At 42.5% G+C, this 27,206-nt stretch overlaps 1 protein-coding gene across 5 annotated transcripts in view; it reads right to left on the reverse strand.

The window, feature by feature from the left end:
• Positions 1–25,709, reverse strand: part of GYG2 (glycogenin 2) — a 74,015-nt gene extending 48,306 nt beyond the window's left edge. For 2 of the 5 annotated variants that reach the window (XM_066622639.1, XM_066622635.1), the window contains exons 1-10: positions 25,558–25,709; positions 24,643–24,799; positions 22,173–22,314; positions 20,126–20,300; positions 19,764–19,926; positions 19,328–19,454; positions 17,608–17,836; positions 15,779–15,913; positions 13,608–13,679; positions 12,567–12,665 (exon numbers count right to left, since the gene is read on the reverse strand). In XM_066622639.1, the coding sequence (XP_066478736.1) occupies positions 12,567–12,665; positions 13,608–13,679; positions 15,779–15,913; positions 17,608–17,836; positions 19,328–19,454; positions 19,764–19,926; positions 20,126–20,300; positions 22,173–22,314; positions 24,643–24,649 (1,149 nt within the window). In that variant the 5' untranslated portion in view covers positions 24,650–24,799; positions 25,558–25,709. Of the gene's footprint in view, positions 1–2,800; positions 3,968–12,566; positions 12,666–13,607; positions 13,680–15,778; positions 15,914–17,607; positions 17,837–19,327; positions 19,455–19,763; positions 19,927–20,125; positions 20,301–22,172; positions 22,315–24,642; positions 24,886–25,423; positions 25,487–25,557 lie in introns of those variants that run through there. The other 3 variants (XM_066622638.1, XM_066622636.1, XM_066622637.1) reach the window with 3 other exon arrangements.
• Positions 25,710–27,206: the final 1,497 nt, after the last annotated feature.

Genomic DNA, 27,206 nt, shown 5'->3' on the forward strand with positions numbered 1-27,206 from the left:
TTTCAGTGTGAAGGCAACTGTTTGACCTCTTTGCATGAGCTGTGGGAGGAGGCTTCCTCCACTGCTTGCTGTTTCACATCTGTGATGCAGCAGTGGCAGCAAGGGAAAGGTCAGCCTTGCTTTGTGCAAGGCCTCTTATAGGCCTTGAGCTATTGCAAAACCTTCATTCATTCATATAAGTTCATCTTTAATATATTCATTTATGTAAATTTATTCAAATTTTAAATGTAAATTAATTCTTTCCCCCCCCCCCCGGCCCTGACGCAGTGTCAGAGAGATGATGTGGCCCTCCAGCCAAAAACTTTGGACACCCCTGACCTAAGGTTATGGGCTGAAATGGATGGAAGGAGACGGTCTTTCAGATAGCCTGGACCCAAATCATGGAGAGCCTTAAAGGCTCCACTGCAACTAGTATTCTCATCATGCATGCCTCTCACATATGCTAAGTGGCTTTTGGTCATTTTGCACACAGCCCCCCCCCCCCGCAATGTACAGGTGGGGCCTCTTTATCCACAGATTTGGCATCCGTGGATTTGCCTCACCACGGGTGCCGAAACCCTGGATCACCTCCCTGTAGACATCCCAGGCATGACTTGCTCTGGTCGTGACTAGGGGGATTTCTGCATGCGCGTCTTCTCTGAGTCTCCAAATGATGCCAAGAGCATTTTTTAACGAAAACAATTATTGAGGTAGAGAGGTAGCCTGTTTCTGAATGCCAGATGCATGGGAGTGGCAAAAAGATACAGGTATCTTGTTGTCTTGAATGCTCCTGGAGGCACCCAGTGGGCCACAGTGAGATATAGGAAGCTGGACTACATGGCCTGATCCAGCAAGGGGGTTCTTAAGTTTTTAATAAAAAACTACGGCAGTTGACAAAGTCATTTACACATCTAAGCAAATAAATTAACGGTGCCCTGTCCCCAAAGGACTCACAGTCTTTAAAAAAAGATGTAACCAGCAATAGCCACTGGAAGAGAGGTCATGCTGTGGTGAAGATGGACAATTGCTCTCCACCTGCTAAATATAGGAGGATACCACTCCCCTCAACCTCCAGAGGGTTGTCTGAGCTTCCCAGAGGCAGTACACATCCACAGGCTGCCTCTGCAGAGCTCAGATGGAGGGAAAGTATATCTCTTCACAGAGGAAACTGGAAATCGCAAGAGAGACGTGATTTCCCTCAGTCTGATCCTTGCAGAGACAGCACGCGGATGTGTGCTACCTCTGGGAGGCTGACAACCCTCCAGGGAGGAGGGGAGGGGAGTAGAACTCCCCTTGCTTTTTGAGGGTTGGGGTGTGTGCCTCTGAAGACCACATGACCACACGTGGTCATTGGTTATGCGATCCTGGTGTAAGCCGGAACGTCGCAAAGTGGTGCACACCTGTATTGTTTTATAGATTCGATTACTATTGCTTTTAATTATGACGGTAGTGGTTCTGTTACTGAAAAGCAGCAATAAAATGCTCAGGTAAAATAAATCTTCACTTGAAAAACTAAATGGTCATCGTTATACATTTCTACCAATTAAGGGCCCTGCAATCTAACAGTTTACGGATGTCATCTACAGCTGGTCACCCACAATTCCCAGATCAGTTAATGGGAGGAAGAATAGGCAGAGGTAGAAATCAAGAATATAAAACATTTATTTGACAATGAACAATGTTACAAACACAAGAAACTGAGGATGGGGGAAAAGCTAAAATTCTACTTCTGTAAAAATAAACTCAAAGTAAGAATTTATCCATGCAGATTATAAGGTAAGAATGGGTGTAAAAATGCAGGCACTGGCAACAACAGTACCTCCATCTTTCAAACTGTAAACAAACTAGTGTCGATCATAATTATTAAAAGAAAACCTTGCTTAGGGAGGACACAAGTTGTAGGCTTAGGTTATGACTTTCTGAGTTATGACACCGGAATGTAGTAAACACAGTAAGATACAAGAAGAATGCCAACAGTAATACTTGCTTAATATATCCCAAATAAGGTAACAGGGGCTTTGTGTGGGGGAAGGGCATGGGGAAATAGTCTAAAATGGCAATGAAAGACAGCTAATTCGTTCAGATTGTCCTTTGGTGGTTCATTTACAACTGACTGTTCCAAAATTAGAGGCAAAACATACACACAGTTTCCTGTAAATAAGAATACAAGGGGACCTATTTCTGAGTAAACATGCACAAGATTGCTGTAATTTATCAAGGCATATCTGATAGCAGCAGAGAAATGCCAGGAGTTGCACCTTCATTATACTACTTTGTTATTTAAATGCTTAGATATGCATTTAAATGCATGTGTTTATGTGCATAACAAACATTCAATATTCATCATACTGAAGTTTAATAGCCATTAGGTCTCTTTCCAGCTATCTTAAATGTACTGAAACTCAGGTACAATATATAAGTATGAACAAACAGTCCAAGTACCTGCCTCCCTGTATCTATCAAAGTTCATAACATTTCAGAACAACTTCGAAAGTGTTACAAAAGACCAATATTAGCCGCAGTATGGAGACTGCTAACCTCAATAGCAAACAAGCTAATGTGAGTTTCCAGATCTTCTTAAGTTCTAAAGAAAAATTTCTTTGGACTTGATAGCAATTGATAGGTTGATGATATTGATAAATTTATTGGTAATTTTAATTACCATGGCATTATTCTATGAGGAACAGAAGAGCAAACCCCCCCCCCCAGTGATTTCCCAAAAGAGAAGCCTATAGACATGATCCAGTACACCATGGATACAGTGTCCACATACAGCAGGCCCCTACTGGCAATATAGCTCTATTCTTCTCCCCCCCCCCCCGCCACACACACACTTTCACTCATAAATGCATGTGCAGGCACTGAAATGAGGCACTCAAGGAAGTTCCTATTCATCCTTTTCACATTGATACAATTTACTCATGTTCTAAAGCATGTCAGACAGAGAACTAGATACAGGAGACAAGCACAGATACTTAAAAGCTCACTATGCTATCTATGCACCCATCCATTCATAAAAGCTGGGGGGGGGGGTTGGGATTCTAGCGACCCGACAGGAATCCTCCATGCATGGGTACTGCAAACCTTAAGAGTATGGGTTATGCGGTCATTAGTTGTGCCTTAAAAGTCACCTGACCATTCCCTCTCAAGATTTATACATTCTCTGTTGAAGAACAGCACAGGATATAGTTTTATCTATTAATGTAAAGCAATTTTTCATGGCTTGATTTCAGATGAGCATTCCATGAGGCACTGCAGGTCAATAATAAAAACATTAAGCAGACAATATGTTACCCCTTTGCATATATAAGAGAGTGCACATGCTCTGTTGAGTCCCAGATGTTGAGCATGTTTGCTAACCAAAGCTGGCCTGAAAGAACACAGCCCCCCCCCCTTAATAAGATCAATCCAATCAAACCTAACAAAGCCCCCTTAATAAAATGAAAGCTGAATGGCAGAGTATCTGGAAGAAATGTGCCATCACAGCTGTTCAGAGCACATGGTTTGTATCCAGCTCCTATGTTCATTTCATAACATCTCCAGTTAAAAGGTTCTCAAACAGGAAAGACCCCAGCTGAGCCCCTGGAGACTTGTTGACAGGCATGGGCAACATGATTGCTCAGCAAGGCTGCTGCATAAACTCATTGTGTTTCATTTCCTGAAACCAAAACACATTATGTGGCCTGTACCAAGATTCACAATTTTTGAAGGGCTATTTTTGTTTTCATTTCTCCTGCTGAGACAGCAAATGTTTTAGCCTGGAGATTTCATATACAGAAGAGGTGTAAACAAGTACTCAGTTGCTATAAGAATAGCAAAGCCAGATCTAGAGTAAAAAGGAATCCAACTTCTTCTGAATGTTTTCAAAAGCATCCTTTCCCATGTAGTCAATGTAGCCTTCTTCCCATTTCCTTCGTTCATCCTCTGCACTTGGCTCCTCAGGCTTTGGCTGAATAGTCAGCTCTGAAACAGAACCAATAATCTCATCCTGTGGGAAGGCAGTAAGCATAAAAAGGTCCAGTCAGAAGTCCAGTCTGTAGAATTTTAATAATCTACACTTAAGCCTGAAAGACAGTTTCAAGATTCCAAGGATTCAAAACAGATTAATTTGCAGTACTCTGGGAAACTAAGATATGAAAAGTAAGTTATGAGAGACAAAAGAATAGCCCAGGTTACTCAAGAGAGCTCTGTGAGAATTGAGGAATGAATAATGCACGGATCATTTACTCATCTCATAGCCGACTAAGCCATAAATTTGGAACTAGTTCTCAAAATATTCCATTTGCAGCCTAATTCTATCCTTTTCCCTGTCATAGCATGCAGCTGCATCAAAATAGGCTGCGCTGAATACTGTGGTAGAGACAGTATTCTCTACTGGGGAGAGACAATTGGGAGGCTTACGTCTCTTTAAGCCTCCTGATCACCAATGGGTCTCTTTGGTCCTACACCAGTTGGCACAAGTCCAAGGAGAGAAAGCGGATACTGAATCACTAAGCCAATGCAAGAAAAGGGGTTGCATTCCAGGAGATTCCCTTCACCATACACTCTATGAACTTTATGAACTTGAATTTTAACTTGAAGTCTATGAGACTGGTTTACAAAAAGGGCTCATCAACATCTCCAACATCTAATGCTTCCTTCTCTGTCCTGGATATCCTTTGATGCACTGAAGGTTGCTGTCCCAATAACAAGGCCTCAGAGTTCAGAAATGGAGATGGGGTTGCTTCAACTGCCTTCCTTCTCCACCTGCCTCTTGGCTCCTTCCCTGGGTTTGCCCCAGCCCCAGAACAGCTGTCATGTGGCCTTCCAGAGGTCTCTCATCACTGGTATCTCATAATTGGCAGGATTGTGAAGGTCCAGCTGGAAGTCCCGATATGGTGCCCAAGATGGTGGAGCAAGTCTGAAGGTGACACAAATGTGTCTGATCCTCCATGTTGGCTGTATAATGTACAGGTGTCTCTTCCTCTCGCCCCTACACTGCTTTGAGTGCTGGCTCTGCCTTCTGCTCCTAATGAGGCTACTATCTATTCCAGGGGTGCCCAAACCCCGTCCCTGGGGCCACTTGCAGCCCTCGAGGCCTCTCACTGCGGTCCTCAGGGAACCCCCAGTCTCCAATGAGCCTCTGGCCCTCTGGAAATTTGTTGGAGCCCGCACTGGCCTGATGCAACTGCTCTCAGCATGAGGGCAACTGACCTCTCGCATGACCTGTGGGTTGAGGGCTCCCTCCACAGCTTGCTGTTTCACGTCTGTGATGCAGCAGCGGCAGCAAAGGAAAGGCCAGCCCTGCTTTGTGCAAGGCCTTTTATAGGCCTTGAGCTATTGCAAATCCTTCATTCAATCATATAAGTTCCATCTTTAATATATTCATTTATGTAAACTTATGTAAATTTATTCAAATGTTAAATGTAAATTAATCCTTTTTTCCCCGGCCTCCAACACAGTGTCAGAGAGCTGATGTGGCCCTCCTGCCAAAAACTGTGGACACCCCTGGTCTATTCTCTTCCTTTTTCCGCAACCTCTCTCACTCCTGCCTACTCATAGCTGTGCCAAGACCCAGTCCCCACCTCCCAAACACACCAGCATAGTATTTGTGGTTAATGAGAACAGAGTCACAGATAACAAGAGTAGGCAGCAATTCTACCCCTCACAGATAAACAAATTCACAGATAGGTAATTCATATAGAGAGAGAACTGACTGTACTTTCTACACTTATAGTCAAATGAACTACAGGTAAATGATTAATGGCCCAATCCTATCCTCAGGTGGCGCATAGAGTTCAGCAGCATAAATGCAGTCTCCGGTGCATGCCATGGGCTGGCCAGGGACCATGATGAATGGAAAGGTAAGTAAAAGAATTTTTACTTTACCACCATGCCATGGTGCCCAATGGGCCTGCTTGGATCTGCTCCTATAGTTGGAAATGGCTTTAAGTGCCTAATCCAGGGCCTCTTCTCACATGAAGACTCACATGGATTCCAAGCATCAGAGCTGGTGAGGAAGAGGCTGGGCAGACTGCCAGACTTTTCCAAGTCATCTGCAAGCCTGTGGCTAGGTCAGAATGCCAGATGAAAGGGAGGGCACCATGATGCAGGTCTCTCATTGTTTTGTGTGGGGTATCTGGTGGTCAACTGTGAGACACGGGAAGCTGGACTAGATGGGCCTTTGGGCTGATCCAGTGAGGCACTTATTATGTTCTTTTTTAAAAAAATTTTAAATATTTTTCAAAAACAAATATAAACAAACACACATAACACATAACACAAAAAACATAACACATTTCACTACACACAAAAAACAAAGAGTGCAGGAAATCATATATCATTATCATATATCACTAAAACTAATGGGAAATCATTACATATCTTAATTTCCTCTTCTAAATTTACCTCTTAATATCATTTTTCATTCATCATTCATGTATCATATCATATCAAATATAATATATATGTAATACATTCATCTAAATGCCCTATCATATATTTCTAAAACTTCATTTTCAACCAAGCATAAAAGGGTTTTTTTTCCCTTGCTCAATTTGTGTTGGTTTTAGATGGTGATTCAAAATTTCTGAAAGTCTGTCCATTTCCGCCACATTCATTATTTTCATTCTTATTTTAAAGTCCTTCCAATATCTAGCATCATTCTCTATGAATTCATCTTTCATTGGTATTTTAAAGTCCTTCCAATATCTAGCATATAAAATCCTTGCTACAGTTAAAATCATAATAACTAAGTATACACCATTTTCTTTATAACATCTAAAGTAATATTGAGCAAAAATAATTCGGGTTTCAACAATATAGTAAATCCAACAATCTCTTGTATTAAATTTCTTACCATTTATTCTCCAATAAATTTGCGTTTTTTACATGTCCACCACATATGATAAAACTTTTAAAAAGTCTCCCTGTTCCCATAGCTTTGACTGATTCTATCCTGTTCCATCAGAATCCTATAGTTCTAATCAAGCCCTTAAGGCCTTTTTGTTTTCATATATAAGTGACTAGCAGATAGTAATATTTTAAATTAGTTGTAGTGGTTTAATTATATCAGAAAGGTTTACACAAGGTTATTTCCAGTTCAAAGTTCAGATTCTCACAGAGAGTGCAAAAGATAGCAGTTTAGCAACAGTTATGTTGCATTTCAAAGGCCAGAGTAAGTCATACAATGGTTATGAAAAATGAAGTCATTGTGATTAAAAGTGCAATGCCATTTGCTGACTGCAGAGAGTATGTGAATTATATGTGTAAGATGAAACAGAATTGTTTCCAGTAAAAAATGTATGTGTTTCAAAGAGAGAACCCCACATTGTAATAACACACATACAAGCTTTTCTCTTCTTCTCACTTCTGAATCTCACACACATACTCAATGCTTAGACATAAATCCCTTAAGATGTTGATGTAACTTCACTCACTCTCACTTCTAACTCTAACACTCTCTCAATGCTTAAATATAATGTGCTTTTACCCCCACGTGCTTTTACAGATAATTGCCAGACCCAGAGTAAAAGGGCAAGCTTCATTAATAACTTAGCAGCAAGATTCTGCTATTCTGTTTATTTTCACAGAAATGTTTTAAGTGTCAGCACAGTGCGTGAAGATGCGTGGCACTAAAGTTTCCTGAAGACATCCAGTGAACCAAGAACCCCTAATAAAAAGTTCAATGTTGTTGTTCTTATGTTTGTTTTTGCTTTTTATAATTGTGTTAAAAGATAGTCATTTAGCACCCCCCTTAAGGGAGTGCATAGTATGTAACCAAGTTTTTAAATTTTCCCAATGTTTGCATAGCTCATGATCTTATAATGTAAATGTAATTCATGGTGAAATCCCAATGTCCATTTTGCATGGTGTCAAATGACCCCACAATGCCAAATGCTATCTCAAAATTAAAAATAAAAATAAAAAGGGGGACAATGTGGTATTTTCAAGTGCTTAAGCAGAAGCACACAGAAAGCCTTGGTATGGCAATTGCGGGCAAACCCCCCTTGTTATTGGCAAACCGACAAGGAATGCTAGTTTCCAGGCTGAAGTGTGACAATAGCTGATACAGCACTCTGTGAAGAAGCACCCATTGTTCTCACCCCTGTATGAGATTCTAATGTGGCTTTATCTGAGAACTGAATGTAGCTGTCAATGTTGCAAGTACAATAAAAACGCAGGAGGAGGCTAGTAGAATCAGCTTTTCTCTCTCTGCTTTGAATCTAAAAGTCTGTCTCTCGTCTCTTCCTTGGCTCCTTGATTCTTTCCTGCACTTATTCAGCAACCTAGCCTGGGGGCTTGGTTGCTCCCCCAAGGGTCACTGCAACCTCTGGCGCCCGAACAGGGACATCTAATCCTAGAACAGGGACTTCTAGTCTCAGAACAGGAACCTCTAATCCTAGAACAGGGACCCTCTGCAACAATCAGGTACAGTAGACAGGCTGCTTGTCCTCTGGCTACCTCCCATTCATTGCTTTGACTTTCTGTTGCTCCAGTTTTCAAACCCTCAGAGTGCTTCTGCTTTAGCACTCTCCCTCAGGCAACAAGATACAGTCTTGTGTGTCTCCCAGGCAGCCTTGTGTTGCTACATTCGGGTTTATTCTGCCTCTCTGACTTTTCACTGCATCTGTTCTTATAAGCATCCTGTCTCTGAAGTCAAGTTGCTTCTCAACGCTATTGTAGCTATACCAGGCGCCCAGACGTGGGGCCAGCTAAGTATAGGAAACAAGCTTCTTTGCTCTTTTCTATATCAAGTAGCCTGTTTCGGGTTGCTTCCCAGTCATTGCTTCATCTGACCCTGAAACAGGGGCCACGCAGACTACAGCCCGCTCACCTCGCCTTGCACAGGTTACAGACGCGTCAATCATCCTTCGGGATCCCAGGTGAGTATGGGTTCCAGCCTTTCGGCTGAACAAGAGCATCATCGCAATGACTTACGGTTCCTCCTCCGAAAAGCACAGCATTCTGTTTCCTCACAGGAGGTCACAGACTTAGTGCGCATAATTGGAGAACAATGCCCATGGTATCCGGAGGCAGGCACTTTTAGGGTACACGATTGGGAACGTATAGGAGAAACTTTACATAAAGCACCCCGGGCTTCTATTCAAGTTCTTCATTTATGGCATCTTTGTTTAAATGCTGTCAAAAGCTGCACTCCAAAGTCAGAGCCACCAGGGCAGGAGAGTAACAATGCTCCTTCTAAAAGCCCTTGTATTTTTCCTCCTCCCCCTTCTGCACCAGCTCTGTTAGAGCAAAAAGAACCACCAAACATTAGACAACCCTCCTTCATGGAAGCCATGGCTCGCCAGGCCATGAAGTCAGAGAATTTAACAGCAGAAGAATCCCTCGAGCTATCCTTGCTCTGTCCTGTGGTGCAGGGTCACGATGCACAAGGACAGGTTACTAGAGTGTGGCAAACTCTTCCTTATTCAGCACTGAAAGAGGTAAGGGTTGCACTCAAGGATTTTGGCATCACAAGCACCTATTCCAGAGGGTTGCTAGAAGGAATTGCCAATGCATACCGTCTAGTTCCTTATGATTGGAAATCTCTCATGCGCATGGTTTTAACTCCTGCACAAAATGCAGTGTGGCTTAATGAGTTTCGCCAAACTTGTGAAATCCACGCTGCACGCCTGCGCGCACAAAATCCACAAAACAACGTAATTTGGGAACAGCTAGCGGGAGAAGGCCAATTCAGCACTACAGACATGCAGGTACAACTAGGGGACCAGTATTTAAGTGAAACAGCCAATTGTGCACTACGGGCTTTACATAAAGTCCCTGTAACAGGGCTGCCTGGAAAGTCTTTTGCAACAATTAGGCAGGGGGCGGCAGAATCCTACGTGGATTTTGTGAACTGCCTCCAGGAAGCCATTGGCAAGCAAGTGGACAATAATGAAGCAGCAGAAGAGCTGTTAATGAAACTTGCTATAGACAATGCCAATGAGGACTGCAAAAAGGCACTTCAACCCTTATCAGCAGTCCGGAACTTAACTCTGGCAGACATAATTAGAACTTGCCAGAATATAGGCACCCACAGTCACAAAGCTAGTCTCCTTGCAGCAGCCTTGCAGCAGTCAGACGCCCAACTCCCATCCCTAAAGCAATCACAGTGTTCACTGATGGGTTTCCAACCAGGGGGGTAGTTACATACCAAAGGGAAGGTCAGAAAAAAAAACCACACTTTATAACAAGAGCAAATTGTACAAGAGAGCTTTAAAAACCTTGGCTCCAGTTCTGATCCTCAAACTGCTACTAACAAGCTAAACTCACCCCTCCCTTTCAGTTTAGTTTGTAGTAGTTCCCTAACTTTTCAGTGTCTCTCATTCCACACACCTTTCAGAACGGCAACCATCAGCCATTTTGTCCACCAGCAGCAGTTATTACAGCTTTAAAGTCAAACTAAACCTTATTCTGTCATTAGTCAGAGCTACACCTCTTTTTATTAAGATGTTTATGTAAAGGTAATAACAAAGCTATTCAGGCTTTTAAAAAGTCTCCCTGTTCCCATAGCTTTGACTGATTCTATCCTGTTCCATCAGAATCCTATAGTTCTAATCAAGCCCTTAAGGCCCTTTTGTTTTCATATATAAGTGACTAGCAGATAGTAATATTTTAAATTAGTTGTAGTGGTTTAATTATATCAGAAAGGTTTACACAAGGTTATTTCCAGTTCAAAGTTCAGATTCTCACAGAGAGTGCAAAAGATAGCAGTTTAGCAACAGTTATGTTGCATTTCAAAGGCCAGAGTAAGTCATACAATGGTTATGAAAAATGAAGTCATTGTGATTAAAAGTGCAATGCCATTTGCTGACTGCAGAGAGTATGTGAATTATATGTGTAAGATGAAACAGAATTGTTTCCAGTAAAAAATGTATGTGTTTCAAAGAGAGAACCCCACATTGTAATAACACACATACAAGCTTTTCTCTTCTTCTCACTTCTGAATCTCACACACATACTCAATGCTTAGACATAAATCCCTTAAGATGTTGATGTAACTTCACTCACTCTCACTTCTAACTCTAACACTCTCTCAATGCTTAAATATAATGTGCTTTTACCCCCATGTGCTTTTACAGATAATTGCCAGACCCAGAGTAAAAGGGCAAGCTTCATTAATAACTTAGCAGCAAGATTCTGCTATTCTGTTTATTTTCACAGAAATGTTTTAAGTGTCAGCACAGTGCGTGAAGATGCGTGGCACTAAAGTTTCCTGAAGACATCCAGTGAACCAAGAACCCCTAATAAAAAGTTCAATGTTGTTGTTCTTATGTTTGTTTTTGCTTTTTATAATTGTGTTAAAAGATAGTCATTTAGCACCCCCCTTAAGGGAGTGCATAGTATGTAACCAAGTTTTTAAATTTTCCCAATGTTTGCATAGCTCATGATCTTATAATGTAAATGTAATTCATGGTGAAATCCCAATGTCCATTTTGCATGGTGTCAAATGACCCCACAATGCCAAATGCTATCTCAAAATTAAAAATAAAAATAAAAAGGGGGACAATGTGGTATTTTCAAGTGCTTAAGCAGAAGCACACAGAAAGCCTTGGTATGGCAATTGCGGGCAAACCCCCCTTGTTATTGGCAAACCGACAAGGAATGCTAGTTTCCAGGCTGAAGTGTGACAATAGCTGATACAGCACTCTGTGAAGAAGCACCCATTGTTCTCACCCCTGTATGAGATTCTAATGTGGCTTTATCTGAGAACTGAATGTAGCTGTCAATGTTGCAAGTACAATAAAAACGCAGGAGGAGGCTAGTAGAATCAGCTTTTCTCTCTCTGCTTTGAATCTAAAAGTCTGTCTCTCGTCTCTTCCTTGGCTCCTTGATTCTTTCCTGCACTTATTCAGCAACCTAGCCTGGGGGCTTGGTTGCTCCCCCAAGGGTCACTGCAACAAAAACGTTCCTTCCGCACATTTACATTTCCAACAACTATTTGATATATTCTGTTTCATTTTTATCAATTTTTTGGTGTCATGTACCATCTATAAAACATTTTATATTCATTTTAAATTTGTTGCTCTAGTAAATTTTACGCTTCCAGATCTGTTCCCATTGATCTATTGTGATCTTATGGCCTATATTTTGCTCCCATTTTATCATACATTGCTTTACTGTTTCTTCTTGCATCTCAAAGTCCAATAAGAACATATACATTTTTTGATATAATTTTCTTTTGTTTCTAGAAATAGTCTATCAAATGGCATCTGTTCCATATAGAAACCTTCTTGTTTGTCTCTCCCAAATCTTGAGTCTAACTGTAGGCTATCCCAATCTCAATTGTGGTGGGATGGAGTAGTCTTGACTTTGAGAGAGAATTTCCTGTTGGTCACAGAACATAAGAACCTAAGAAGTCTTCTTAGGTTCTTATGTTCTGTGACCAACAGGAAATTCTTGCTCAAAAGTCAAGACTACTCCATCCCACCACAACTGAGATTGGGAATTCATATGACAATTTCTCTTTTTTCACAATTTGAAAAGAATGGGACAAAAGTAACAGATCACAAATTTACCTGTATGAATTCATCTCTGTATGAAATCAATTTTCAGATCACAAATAAGTATTAGGACTAAAGGCAAAAAATAAAAATGATCTTTACCATTTCCATACTGTACTGAGGGATAAACTGAACAGAGGACCGTGTGGGTGATTCACTAGGCTCAGCTACTTCAAAGCTACATTCAGCTTTCTGTGCCAACTACAAAAAAGAAAGCAATGTTTTGTTATTAATTTCTGTTATTACACACACAGCAAATGATTTGTTTTTAGCAAGACTAGATTGGATCACATCCATTATTCATAAATACACAGTTTTTCGATGGAAGTAATTTACTTTGAAAGTTAAAGCAGTTTTTGTAACAGGTTCAAAACACATTACTAAAGATTACAAAAATAGCAGCAACTAGCCTCTTCTGTTTAGATAGGCTGAATTTTGTTTTACATCTCATGATGGATATACGATAGCCCATAATATTATGATGGATAAGAACATTCATCACTAGGGCTGTAATAACATAGATAGCTAATGAGCATCCTACGTATGATTAATTGCAACAAATTTCCTTCCAAGTAACAACTTCTAAAGAGGTAGCCAAAAACAAAGTTGAAAATCTTAAAGCTAATATATTTATTTCAGCATAAGTTTTTGTGGACAATAGCCCTCTTTATCAGATGCATCTAGTTATCTAGTCCACAAAAGTTATGCTAAAAGAGATGTGTTATGGCCTAATCCTATTAGGGCCTTTTGTCACTAGAACAAGCATTCCAGCAGCGTAAGGCCCTTTTATGGCCATCACAAAATGCCAATCGGCACAGCCTGGCTATCCCTGTAAACAGCGAGTGGCCAGGTCTACGCACAGGTGGACTAGGGAAGACCACTGGCAAGTCAGTGCAGGAGATTGAAGGAAGGCTGGGAGGGGGAGAAATGGGGTGGGGGTGGAGAGGAGGGCAAACTGGGGTTGGGACAGGAATAGTATCAGCAGCAGCAATAGTACATACTGATATCTAAATCCCTTCCTGGCTCAATCCTGTGACCCGGGCCCATGTGGACTTGTGCTAGCTAAAGAGCAGGTGCAGGTCCAAGTAGACATAGCAGCCCTGTGCAGGTTACCCTGGGGCAAGGAAGCAAATGTATGCTTACCTGGAGAAGGCCTCTAGATGCTGAAAATCCCCTGCAGGATTCAGCGGGTGCCACATTGGTGCTGCTGCATTGCTGTGCGGGGAGTTAAGTAGGATTGGGCTATCAGTCTTTAAGGTGCCACAAGATTCTGCTATTTTTATTTCATGTAAGCATACACAGAACACTAGGGAGAGATTCCTACAAGAATTCATACTTAAAAGAGACATCCCCAATCCAAAACACACTTTCATTTACGTTAGCTCTGTTGAAATAAGAAGAAACTGAGTACAGGAAATTTGACTATCTTCATCCTTCCTCTAGACCAGGGGTGTCCAAAGTTTTTGGCAAGAGGGCCACATGATCTCTCTGACACTGTGGTGGGGGCCGGGGAAAAAAAGAATTAATTTACATTTAAAATTTGAATATATTTACATAAGTTTACATAAATGAATATATTAAAGATTAACTTATATGAATGAATGAAGGTCTTGCAATAGCTCAAGGCCTATGAAAGGCCTTGCACAAAGCAAAGCTGGCCTTTCCTTCGCTGCTGCTGCTGCTGCTGCATCACAGACGTAAAACAGCAAGCAGTGGAGGAAGCCCACATCCCATAGCTCATGCGACAGGTCAAACAGTCGCCCTCACGCTGAGAGCAGTTGCGTTGGGCCAGTGCAGGCTCCAATAAATCTCTGGAGGGCCAGAGGCTCTTTGGAGACTGGGGACTCCCTGAGGGCCGCAATGAGAGGCCTCAAGGGCCACATGTGGCCCCAGGGCTGGCGTTTGGGTACCTCTGCTCTAGACCAGGGGTTTCCAAACATTTTGGCAGGAGGGCCACATCATCTCTCTGAGACTGTGTCGGGAGCCAGGGATAAAAAGAATTAATTTACATTTAAAATTTGAATAAATTTACATAAATTAATTTATTAGAGATGGAACTTATATGAATGAATGAAGATCTTGCAGTAGCTCAAGGCCTATAAAGGCCAGCCTTTCCTTCTCTGCCACTGCTGCATCACAGATGTGAAACAGCAAGTACTGGAGAGAGCCCTTGTCCCACAGCTCAGATGAGAAGTCAAACAGTCGTCCTCATGCTGAGAGCAGCTGCATCAGGCCAACATTGGCTCCAGCAAGTCTCCGGAGGGCCAGAGGTTCACTGGAGAATGGGGGCTCCCCGAGGGCCTGATTGGGAGCCCCCAAGGGCTGCAAGTGACCCCCGGGCCAGGGTATGAACACCCTTGCTCTAGACAGAAGACACTATCCTCAAAAATGGAATGGACTGGGGTAAGATAGGAAGCAAAAACAGCGCAACTCATGGATCATTTCACCAGCTGTCCAAAAATGCATGCCTCTCTCCTTATGGAGATGCACAAATCTCCCCCCTTCCATACCTTGAGGGACCTTGCATCTTCAGATGGGATGCAGAACCTGCTGAAAGGCAGGCTGACTAAAGCCTCTGCTCTCTACCTAATCCAAAATTATCCATTTTTAAACAGAAGAGCACTTTATAGCAAGCTTTTTACAGCTGAATTCCAACTTAATAGAATGGCTTTACCAAGAGACCTTTGATTTATGGTTTTATTTAGTTAGCTTATCAGGCTATAAACACTGATGAAAGCTATAGCTGATGATAAGCTGACAAAACATTTTATCTTAACTAAAAATGTGTTCCCTACATGAATAATACCTGGTGCAACTGCAATACAGGTTGAGACTAATTATTCCATGGGTTCCAAGCACTCAAGTGGATAAAGAAAAATGCACTATAGCAAATCAATTTAAAAAACAAAGTTTCTTTGCTCTGGTGATTGAAAAACAGCCTTGCTGACCTTTTGACTCTAAGATAAGAGTCATTAAGAAGACAATCCATCAGCACTTCACTCAGCCCCTCCCTCCACCAATGAAAAAGGATTGATGGATTGTTAGCCAGCTGCCCTCTCTCTCTCCCTCTCTCTCTCTCTCTCATTAAGGAGGCTGTTGTTAAAGGACTATTCAGTTTTTTAAACTGATTTTAAAGGGATGCATTTTTCCCCTTCTCCAGGGATCAGCACATTCTTTCTCATTTGCAGGGGCCATTCGTGTTTAGTCAAATCTGTCTATAAAAAATCCATGTATAAATAGGCTGGACCTGTATTTCTGTCATGATTACTTACAGAGATGGCACAAAAGAAAAAAGGTACACAGATAACACTTACATTTTTGGTGGAGGAGTCATAAATGGAATTTACAACCATTTCTGGTATGTTTTCCACATTCACTGAGATTGGCAAAGAATTACTAATGACAGGATTTTCTTTCTTCAATTCAATTTCATTTTTACTCAAGTTAGGCTAACAACAAAACAAACAGCGACACGGAAGTTTTCCATCAGTGCAAGTACAGTATTTAAATTTATAACAAATCTGTTTAAATATTCTGTCTCTTTTTCCATTTTACGTTGAAAATTTTATTTTCAACGGAATGCAATCTACTCTGACTCGTATATACAGATCAGTATCTCACTCCTCCACTCATGTGCCTACACAACTAATTGCACCACAATGTGAGGAATGCACATTCAGAATACATGTTCTACCTTTTAGGATCTACTACTTTAGTAGTACTAAAAAGCAGTACTTTTAGGATCTACTACTTTACTAAAGAGCTACTTTAGGTGTGCCATGCCCAGGAATTTTTGACCTCTTTTAGCAGATCCCCAATGCGATATCATACATAGCATTTGAAAGTCTCTTCCATTTCAAAAGTAGTCTGACACAAATGCTAGAAGCTGCTGTTTAAAAACCATGAGCCCAAAGTCCCCTTGGCATGTTGGAGTCTTTGGATCTCAGCCATTAAAAACAATGCAGCACAGATTAACAGCATTGACACCCAGATGTGCAATCCAATGTGCATCAATTTTGCAACTATAAGTCCTGACATGGAAGCCTGCCCACAAGCACAGACCTTTTATGCTAGATTGAGATTACTTTCAATAATTAGAATATATAACCAGTTGATACATAAGAAGTATGACCTAGTTTTTAAATAGATCTTTAATTTTAAAAAAATCGAAAAGTGATGCTATATAATCATTCACATTAAATTTCAAAATTACAGCAATGATACCATGAAACTATGATTAGGTATAACAAAAATCAGGGAACTAAAAAATAATGTTTTTAAAACCTATTCTCTCCCTCCCCCCATTCTTAAGCATGTTAAGTTTCTACTGAAATAACTGTAGCCTGTCTAATGCTTTAGCATCAGGGAATCAAATCAAAATCTCATCGTCAGACAGTAGAACACAGACAATATAGTTCTGATGCTTATTCACAAATCTTAAGAAGTTTACACATTAATAATTTTCTCTCTGTGTTGATAACATATCAACCTTTGAAAAGTGACTTTAACAAAATACTTGATGGCAGAACTAAATCTAACAGATGGGAAACTCACAAGCTCAGTTCACTTTCTCACAGCATTACTGTATGGTCACTTTACATATATTAGTAAGCCAGCAATCCTACACACATTTTCTTGGACAATGGTCCCGTTTAATACATTGCAAAGTACCTTTAAATAAGCAGGCTTATACAAAACACAGCCAAACTTCCTGAACCCCCAGTTTTCTCATGTTGCTCATTTTTATACGTGGATTACATTATTATATGTTTATTGTTTATAAATATATAAATCAAGCACCTAAAAGGTTAGGTCAGCCATTTTCAATCACTGTGCTGTGGCACACTGGTGTGCGGCAAATGGTCCCCAGGTGTGCTGCGGGAAATTTGGGAGCGGGTCATTTATCAATAGAACCATTGGGGAATGTGAGACCCCACTGACAGCACAGTGTGCCTTGTCAATTGTCAAAAAGCTGATGGTGTGCCTTGACCATTTTAGTGCCTTGCCAGTGTGCCGTGAGATGAAAAAGGTTGAAAATCACTGGGTTAGGTACTGTAAAAACTGTCTAAAACTAAAATATGTATTACACAAAAAGAATGAGTAGAGAGAAATGAAAAACAAACTTTTCCTTTCCAACACATACCTCTTCGCTCTGTATTTCTGACTTCAAAGACAGTTTTTCCTGCACTTTTTCTAATAATGGTAATATACTAGAACTGTATGTCATCCACCAGAGTTCAAGAAATGATAGTTGATTCTGAGATATTGAGGCTGAACTGTCCTCGGTAACTGTTTTTGTTTGTGGATTATATTTGTAATTCCAGGGCTTTGCTGGTCCCAAGAAATGGACTACCTTAGCATCTTTGCCAAAACTATAAGAAAAATACAGACAACTGTGAGAAAAAAATGTTATGAACAGGATATGGTAAGCACCATTTTAAAATCCAAAGCATGCCGCAGCATTAAGAAAGCCATTATATTTATATATACACTATATTTGTTATATCTTATGCATTTTTAGAAAAAAAAAAAATCTTCCCAAGCAGCTCATACTGCAAACACAGTGCAATTGTGAATAAGAAACAGCCCCTGTCCTTAAGATTACAAACTAAAAAACAAAGCACTAGAGGGGAGGAAAAAGATACAAGATGGGGATCACTTTGGCAATGCCAGAACGAAAAGGGAAGGTGTTTACAGGCATATTCCCCTTCAGTTGAAACCAGGCTGATCTTTCCTTGTTAATATTCCCACTGAAACAGAGGTAGTGCTTAAGCCTCTGGCCATCCATCCATCAGAGCTTAAGCCTCTGGCCAGTGAGACAGGGACTGAAGCATCCTTCGCCTTCCCTCTGTAGTCACAGAGTCACTGAGTTCTTGCTGAGCAAGCTGGTCTTTTCCTTCTAACAGTGTTCTGCCAGAAGGGAACAGGTGCAACCTACCAGCAGCTCTAGGCTCTCTGGCTACCGACAGGGCTAAGAATGCTCTTCCTTTCAACCTCTGAGAGAACAGGACAACCAAAAGTTGGAATGATGCTTTTGCTAGGATGAAACAACTTCCCTGCAGCACATGGGGCAAGCATGCAAGAGTTGACAGCTGGGTGCTGCCAAGCCTTGTCACCTTAGGCAAAGTAGGAAAAGGGAGACTTTTTATATTTAGTACAAGCAACAGGCGATGAAGGTCGGTGCATATGCTGGACTGCAAAGTCTCACAGATATTATGTTGCCCAATATAATAGGTCTGCAGCAGCACTGGCACCATGGCAGTCTCAATCCTCATCCTCCACCATCTCCAGTGGGAATAAAAGGCCTCTCACCCATCAGCAACATGGGATGTATGAAATACTAGGCTGTACAAAGCCACCATGGCTGTAAACCTATGCACACGTTCTTGGGAGTAAGCCCCATAGATTAAAATGGGATTTACTTCTGAGCAGACATGCATAGGATTGGGCTCTATATGTTCTAACTCTGAAAGCCACATGTGGGCTTTCAGCTTGCTAGAAGCCTAGTGAAGGCTTCGCCACCTACACAACCCACATCATGCCTAACTGGAAAATCAATCTGTACATATGTTTAAAGGAGGAGCATAACACAAAAAGATGTCAGTTTGGCCTAGCTAACTTTTGACACTGGTTTGCTTCTGAAAGCACATCAACGTATTGTCATAAGACAGAAAATCAATGCACACAAAAGATCTGGTGCAATGTACAAGCACCAGAGTTCCCACTGACAGTTATGACAGATAGAAATCTGTGAATACATGTGATTTTTGTCCTTGGAAGAGACCTGTTTACACATGCAAAGCTGTACTACAGAGGCTACATAACACTGCAGCAATCATTCTTTAGAGTTTTTCTGTACTTACTACTGAAAAGCTGGGGCATAGGTATACACAGCACTGCTGCTTAGATTGTAGATAAATGGCAAGTGTTTGCCAATGTCTGTTGTAGCCCAGTTGCTGAAGAAACTATTTAGCAATCCCTGGTCACCTCCTAAAGAAAGAAAAAGAGCATATGACGTCTGCAGCACATATAAATTATACAGCAGGCAAAAGGTCAATCTTCAAACACAAACTTACTCAAGCTTCTTAAAGAGTGAACCTGCCAACACCCTCCCACCCAGAGAACATACATGCTTGGAAAACTCACAAATGTCCACTCCCAAACACAGGTCAATGGAACCAGAACAATGGAAAACAAACAAGCAAATGGATTACATGGGCAGCCCAATCCTAACTATCTTCATGAAGAGAAGTCTCACCCTAACAGCATCAAGACAAAGACCACGTCCAGTGAACTTACCATCAAAACTGCCATGCTCACTTGCAAACTGCAGGAGGAGGTTGAAGGTTTTTAAAGATGGTTGGAAAACAAAGACTCCACTGTTAAAGCAGTCTGGCCAGCCAGAATCTGGAGCTGCTGAGAATTCTTCCCGGTCAAACAGTTCGTCAATATTGCATAGGACCTCAGGAGGGACATGACAAGGTTGAAATACCATAAAACCTTACATTACACAAAGGTCAGGCATCCAAACTGTTTACTGGCTCAACTTACTAGGAGCAGAAGCCACCCTTCTACTCCTTCTGCCCAAATGGGAGCACATTATACAGCCAATCAGTATGACAAAACTCCCAGCTTGCCAATGCTTGTGACATTGTCCTTACCAAGGTATCTGCATCCATGAAGACACATTTGCTATACTGAGTCAGGGTCCAGCAATGAAGTTTGGTAAAGGTTACACCCAGTTCCAGCCTCTTCAGCAGAGCCAAGTGCACTGAGTCACCACTGTCAATTTCATTTACATCCACCACTTCATCAAATACGCTGCTGAGTGCACTCCTGATCAAACAAACAAGGACAATATTGGGAACCTGAAGGATTCTTTTTGCAATGAGCACAAAGCTTGGAATATTAACATTTCTAAGCTGAGAATGGCTGCTAGGATCACTAAGTCTTATTAACACCATCCACTAGGTTAAAACAAAAAAGGTATAAGGAAAGCAAGGATCCAATCCTATTCCACTTTCCAGCACCAATGCAGCCCTGAGGTAAGAGAACAAGCATTCCCTAGTGTTGAGGTAGCCTTTGTTAACTGCCCACCACCACCACAGGATGCAGCCCTGTTGGCATGGCTGCATTGGATCTGGAAAGCTGGATGGGATCGGACCCTAAGAGAGAAAATGGCCTTTTTGTTCACAAGCCTTTGGTGAGCTTGAGAACATAAGAGCCCCTGCGGCATCAGACTAAAGGGCCCTGGACAGTCCAATCCTATCCCTGGCTCAGGCACCGGGTGCAGCAGCACCAGAACAGCAACCGCTGTATCTAGTGGCACTGCTGAGGCTTTTGGGACTTTTGTCCTCTTCCCTTGAGGTGTTCTTGAGCCCTTGGGCTTCTTGCCTGCAATGGGGGTTCTTGAATTTGTGCCAGTTATTTTGCTGGTGCAGACTTGAGAACCTTCATGAACCTCTGAAAACCTTGAGAACCTTTTCAGCCCATCATGGAGAATAGAATCCAGCAGTGGAGGCCTCTGCTGGTGCCACCACCTTCCTGGGCCCAATTCTCCCCTCCCCCCACCAGTTCTGCCCTCCTCCTTCCCCCAGAAGCCGCATCGTTGCCCAGCGGTGAAACTTACCCTAAGTGGCAGCGTATCATCCTTGTCCCACCACTGGCCCCAATGCCAACTGGCACTGGCCCGGTGCCAGTGCTCCATCCTCACAGGGTGTCATAAATGTGCTTTAAGTTACATTTACAACATCGAGAGCCAGCACTGAAGCTCAGCGCCAGTGCTGGTGGCCCATTGGATTGGGCCCTTAGTCCAGTAATGTTTCCAGCAGCAGCCACCCAGGCACGTGCTCCTGAAAACTTGCAAGCAGAACATGATTGCTCTCCTGTTTATCTGCAGCAGGAAGTCATCAGAGGTACATCACTTCCTAACATGCAGGTCACATCCAGCTATCTTTGGATAACAATCCTTCTTAGACCTATCCTCCATTAAGATCTAATATTTTTAAAAGCCATCTAAATTAGAGGCCATCATCATATTTTGTGGCAATGAATTCCTTAAGGTGTTGCATTCATTGTGCGAAATATTTCCTTTTGTCTGTTCCAAACCCATTGCCAATCAATTTCCTTGGGTGGTCCTGTTCCAGTGACAGAGGGAGTAAAGCTGCTAACTACTCTCCCCATACGATTCACTGTATTATAAGCCTTTATCATGCTTTCTTTAATCCCCTTTTTTCTGAACTACAATTATCCTTCCCTTGCATAATTTGTTGGAGGGAGTGATATAGGATCAAAGAAACGGCACCTAAAATTGCTGCAAATAAATTAGAAAAGAAACACTATCCCTAACTATTGCACTGAAATAGGAATCTGGAAATTGTTGGTACCCAAGGGTTCAAAAACCCTAAACAGTTTTACTCCTCACACAGTTATCAAAGTAGTCCTTGCTCACAGGCACAATTCTTTTAATGAAGTGACTCGAGCATGAATGGAAACCACTTTTTAGGATGGAACAAGTATACAACAAAACACATAAACCCTACTGTTTGCATATTCTGTCAGGCGTGATTTAATTACTCTGACCAGCTGGGAACTAAGATACAAATCCAACACAACATTTCATGTTGTTTCATGATCAGGAAACAGAAGAGAATCCCCACTGACATCTCATAATTATCACGCTAATTGTGTCTGGGAATGGGTTCTTACCTCATTGCACTGGAGACCTGAGGAGTTATCAGGACTGCCAGCCTTCGAGATGTCCTATGATTCCGCAAGGATTGTCCAAGAACCAGGGCGCCGTGGCAGTAAACATCATTTGTTCCAAGGGTAACAAAGGCCTGGTCTGTTACTGTAAACAAGCATTCAGAAAAGACATTTAATGGTTCACAAGGGAGCTGGCTGGGCACCTTCTCACCTCATTCTGCTAAAAAGGAGAGCTGCAATTTTTGCAAGAGCATATGGACTCCTTGATAAAACTCTTATGCTACCTAAGCATCTCCAGGGATACAATTACATATGCTGCCTGGTGTTGTCAACACTGCCCTCTGTCTCTCTCTCATTCGCACACACAACACACACACCTACTGATATGCATGCAAAGACACACAACCTAGGGTCCGGGTTTGCCAGGCCCTGGATTAAACTAAATTGAAGGAATTTATGACTAGAGAGCCAAAATGCAGTGATCACCTATCCTTAGTCTGCTGGGCAGACTGGGGGTACAAGGTCCTTCTGTGAAGCATATCCCGGGTGAGGAGGAAAAAAACTCAGCCAATAAGACTGTCATGAATATGTACAGTTTAGGCCTAGTAGCATGTAGAGCCTGAACCAACCTAAACCAGTAACAGAGAAGTGGCTTGCAGTTCCTAGCTGCAAAGGTGTGAGTAACAACAGCTAACGGAATTTACAACTCAATGGAAGGTGATAATGTAGCACCTATGCAGAAAGAAAGGCGCCCAACAAGGAGGGAATGCAACTGTGGACCTCCAGTGGGGAGGGGAGAACTGAGAGGGCTAGCATCCAGCCCCACTTCCGGAAGATTCTGTCCCCAAGAGTTTCTGATTGGACAGTTTAAATAAGTACAGAGTCACCTCAGTCCTGTTAGCCTGAGAAGTATAAGAACAAAGCCCAAGGGGTATGTCGTGGCTTTTTGGTGGAAAAGGCTGTGGGTGCAGCATCCTGCAGGTTGAAAGCCTGGTCCACCAGGGCCATGTGGCCTCATAGGTAACCTGGAGCTGAAACATCTACAAAAGAAAGCTGACCCAGGTAAGAGTTAGGGAATAATAGAGATAGCCAGTTAGTTTTGTTATTTTAATGCTGATATGTTTCCTAGATGTTTTATGCCTCTAGCATTTGCTGCCTTTTGTAACTTTTATGTAACCCTATGTATTTAATAAAGTAAAAATCCTTTTACTAAGTTGTTTCATTGTCTGTTGGGAACAAAGGTTCAAAATCCTGCCTAGCCGTTCAGCAAGCTACCAAATACTCATTGAGGACTAGTAACTTGAGGACTGAGGCTTTAATTAAAGAATGTGCTCAGTGCCTGCAAGGGATAGAATTAAGCCTAGAGGGTCTCAGTGTCCCTGGACTGAGACACTGGCACATACAGAGTGGTGGCAGTACTACCGAACAGAGGTCCTTGAGGGCTCTAGGGTTCGAGAACCAAGAACTCTGAGCACCCCAAAACCCTGGGAGTGTATGACAAAGACACTGCTGGCTGGCCTAGGAAAGTGGCTCCTCCAGATATGAGGGCAGCTACTGAGGCAAGAGGCTCTCCAGGTGGGGAAAACCTCACACACAGACAGAGTGGAAGTCTCTGTTGGAGGAGATCAGTCATTTGCCATGATCTTCCAATCCATTGTTGTAAATGGCCCTGCAACAATGCAAAACCTGCACCTCCATTGTGCGCAATAGAGCCTCAGCAGAAACAGCCAGCAGCTCCACATGTGCCCCTCTCGCATTTTCTAAGACATTTCTTTTTTAATTGAGGCCTGCTCTTTGCTATTCTAAGATACAGAATGCATGCAACAGGAACAATTTAAGTACTATTAAGTCTATTACGCTCAGTGTAAATTTCTACTTAAAAATGAGTGGGTGTGAAAACTTCAAAATTAGAAACCAAAGTGGAAACATATAATTTCCCTGTTGCATTTGCAAAGAGGCTTCAGCTGCTGTAACTGGGTTTTTACCTTTGAAAGCAGATGTGGTGTTCATTAAAACAACACTTAGCATGACAAGAAGGGAAAATTATTTCATTACAGACGTTTTTGATTCGGAAGTATCCAGACTGTACTCAGGCCAACAGCCACTGGATTTAACATTTATCATTTGGGTTCAAACGGCAAACAGGCAAACGCAGAAGAATGACAAGAATTTCAATTGTGCGCATAGAAAAGAAGCACGTGAATACTTCAAAAACAATACAGAAGCATTACTAATGCACACACTGTTTTTAAAAAACAATCACTATCTTCTATTACTTTCTTTTTAAGTCCATTTTTCCATGGCTGAAATCAATCCCAGAACAGCCAAACACAGTCAGGGTATGTTTCTGGCACGTGTACTCAACCACAACAAAATGAGCACACAGTAAGATGCGTCCTCCAGAACAAGTAATGAAAATGGGACCACAGGAAATTAGGAGAAATAAAGACCAGGAGGAAAAAAATCCACTTACCAGGCATCCTTTAAAACCAACAGGTTAAGCTGCTGGCTGCGTAAAGCTGGAGAAAGAGACTGGTGGCCAAGGGGGAACTCTTCCACTGCTCCTGGCTTGCTCTCAGCAGGCCCCGCTGAGTCAACAAATCGCCAGATGGGATTAGCCTCTTTCTTTCCTGCTGAAGACAGTGGGTGAACTATATACTATACATTCATCCATTCTCCTGTCTGAAGGGTGTTCACTTCCAGGTAAATGTACCAACTACTTTGCAAAAAAAAAAAAAAAATGGGTGGGGGATGTCCTCAGGCATGAAAAAGGATCTTATACCTGTTCTTTGCTATTCTTTAATACCCACTACCCTGTTCTTCAACTTAAACAGAGAACTGCCAGCAATTAGACACAAATCCTTTTAAAGCCAAAGCATCTCTCACCCACATTCCCTGCAATGAACAGGACCCAACAAGTAGTTTCAAGTCCCCTTCTTCACATTCTCAGGCAAAATATTAACCATTTCACAACGGTCTCTGCTTGCTGAGTATTTGCTTTAGAAAAGGGGGAGGCTGGTTGCCCCTTGCGAAAAGGGTGAACTGTTCAAAAGGTCCACACACCCCTTCGATGCTCAACAGATTGATGGTGGCATATACAGCTTGGGTGGCCTGGACTGCGCAGCGCAAAGGAGGGTGTATGTCACAATCAAGAGTCAAAGTGCTCCAAATTCCTCTGGGATTTATGGATCACGTTGGCACTGACAGTAAGGATGGGAAGCAAACCTTTGGCCCAAGGCAAGGGGGCTACTCACACCTGCAGACCGCATTCTGGGAGGGTTCTTGCTTCCTCACCCTGCCAAGCTCCCTCCCCAGAGGAAGGGCTGGGAAGATCAGAGTCCCTTCCTAACCCCTCCCCCCAGCCCCCACTGAGGCTGCAACCACAAACCATGCAGGTGATTGGGGGGGGGCGAGCTCTGCAGCCGGCTGCGCCCTTCGCTAGTCCTCCAGCTGCCCTTGGGGCTCGCGCCTGCAACGGAACTGGCTCCTGTAGAGTCCTTGTTGACACCAGCGCCCGCCAGGGCTGAAGGCGATCCTGCCTGGACGCACCAGCCCGGACAGCGAGCAAGGCTTTCCCCTCATTGGCCAGGAGCGCTGCTCCTCCCTCGCCAGCTCTCCAGGCAGAAATGGCAACACAGTGTACAGAGGTGCCTGGATTCTGTTGCAAAGGGGCTGCTGCGCTCTTCTGACTCTTGCACTGCGGTGCGCGGAATGTGCTCACCTGGGTTGGTGCTTGATGCGCAGCAGTCCTCTCTGTTGGCCAGGCCAGGCCAGGCCAGGCCAGGGACTGTTCAGTGAGACTCGAGAGCTCGCTGTTCTTCTGCAGGGCTCAGTTCCCTCCCTCTCCCCTCTGCCCCAGTCACTGGAAATCTAGAAATCAGTGCACGTATCTTGGCTGTGGTGCACAGCCACATAAATCCATGCGCAACGCCAGGGGTCAGTTGAATGTGATGTGGGCAATCCGTGATGATCTCCTTCTCCCCCCCCCTTTTTGGACAGCATCTGCAGGGAGAGGCAAATTGGATTGGGAATGCTCTCCTAGGACAGGGGGCTTTAATTGCCCTCAGCCAGGCTTTTGTCTACCAAAGTGTTCTTTAAACATTGCCCTTTCCATAATTAGCTGGAAGAGATATTAAAACAGAGACTCCACTCTGCATTTTGTATTGCCACTGTAGCCATCACCAATGCCCTTTCCACATAAACAGGGGGAAAAGGCATTGGTGGCAGGGTGACCAGATGTCATAACCACAGTGGAGGACGAGGCACCCCAAAATGTAGGACATCCCAGAAAAAATGTAGGATGCGACAATATAAAAGCTAAAAACACTCACATCTTCATTTCATGTGGCTAATTTAAACACTACATTACTTATTAAATTTAACACTATATCGCATATAATTTATTAATTACAAGAAGGCTCTGCACTGCCAGCTCACAGGGAAAAGGAGGATATTTAAGGTCTTTTCCAGGACACAAGGCTGAAAAAGAGGACATGTCCTGGAAAAAGAGGATGTCTGGTGGTACCTGCTACATTTTCCCACAAGTATCATTTGCAAGGTATTTTTTTAATCAGAAGAGTTCTATGTGCAGATCATTATTGCTTCCTTTTGAACATGACCGAGGGATTTATGATGAACTGGTTTGTCCCTTGAATAGACTCTCTTATTTATTATAGCATTCGTTTCTGTTCCAGGAGAAGAGATAAAGAAGGCTTTAATTACTAGTTTCTACTTCACTGGTTTCTTGGTATTATTATTTTTTATAGCAAAAGGTGTATGACTGTGACCTGGACCAAAAACTGACATTGAAGCTGCTTATACATTTCCCTCATGCACCCTAAAGCAGGAATTGGAACATAAGGTGGTTAGCTTCTGTTCCATGTACACAGTAAAGGCGTTGGACACTCTCCTATTTTATGCCTGCTTTGTAAATTGCTTGGGCTTTTGGCTCAACATTGGGCTTGGAAGAGATTTATCCAGGCATAAATTCAACAGGTGAAGCCAGTGGCGTAGCTAATGATTGTGTAGCTACTTACC

The sequence above is a fragment of the Tiliqua scincoides genome, chromosome 3 (genome assembly GCF_035046505.1).
Source record: "Tiliqua scincoides isolate rTilSci1 chromosome 3, rTilSci1.hap2, whole genome shotgun sequence".
Classification (NCBI taxonomy): domain Eukaryota; kingdom Metazoa; phylum Chordata; class Lepidosauria; order Squamata; family Scincidae; genus Tiliqua; species Tiliqua scincoides.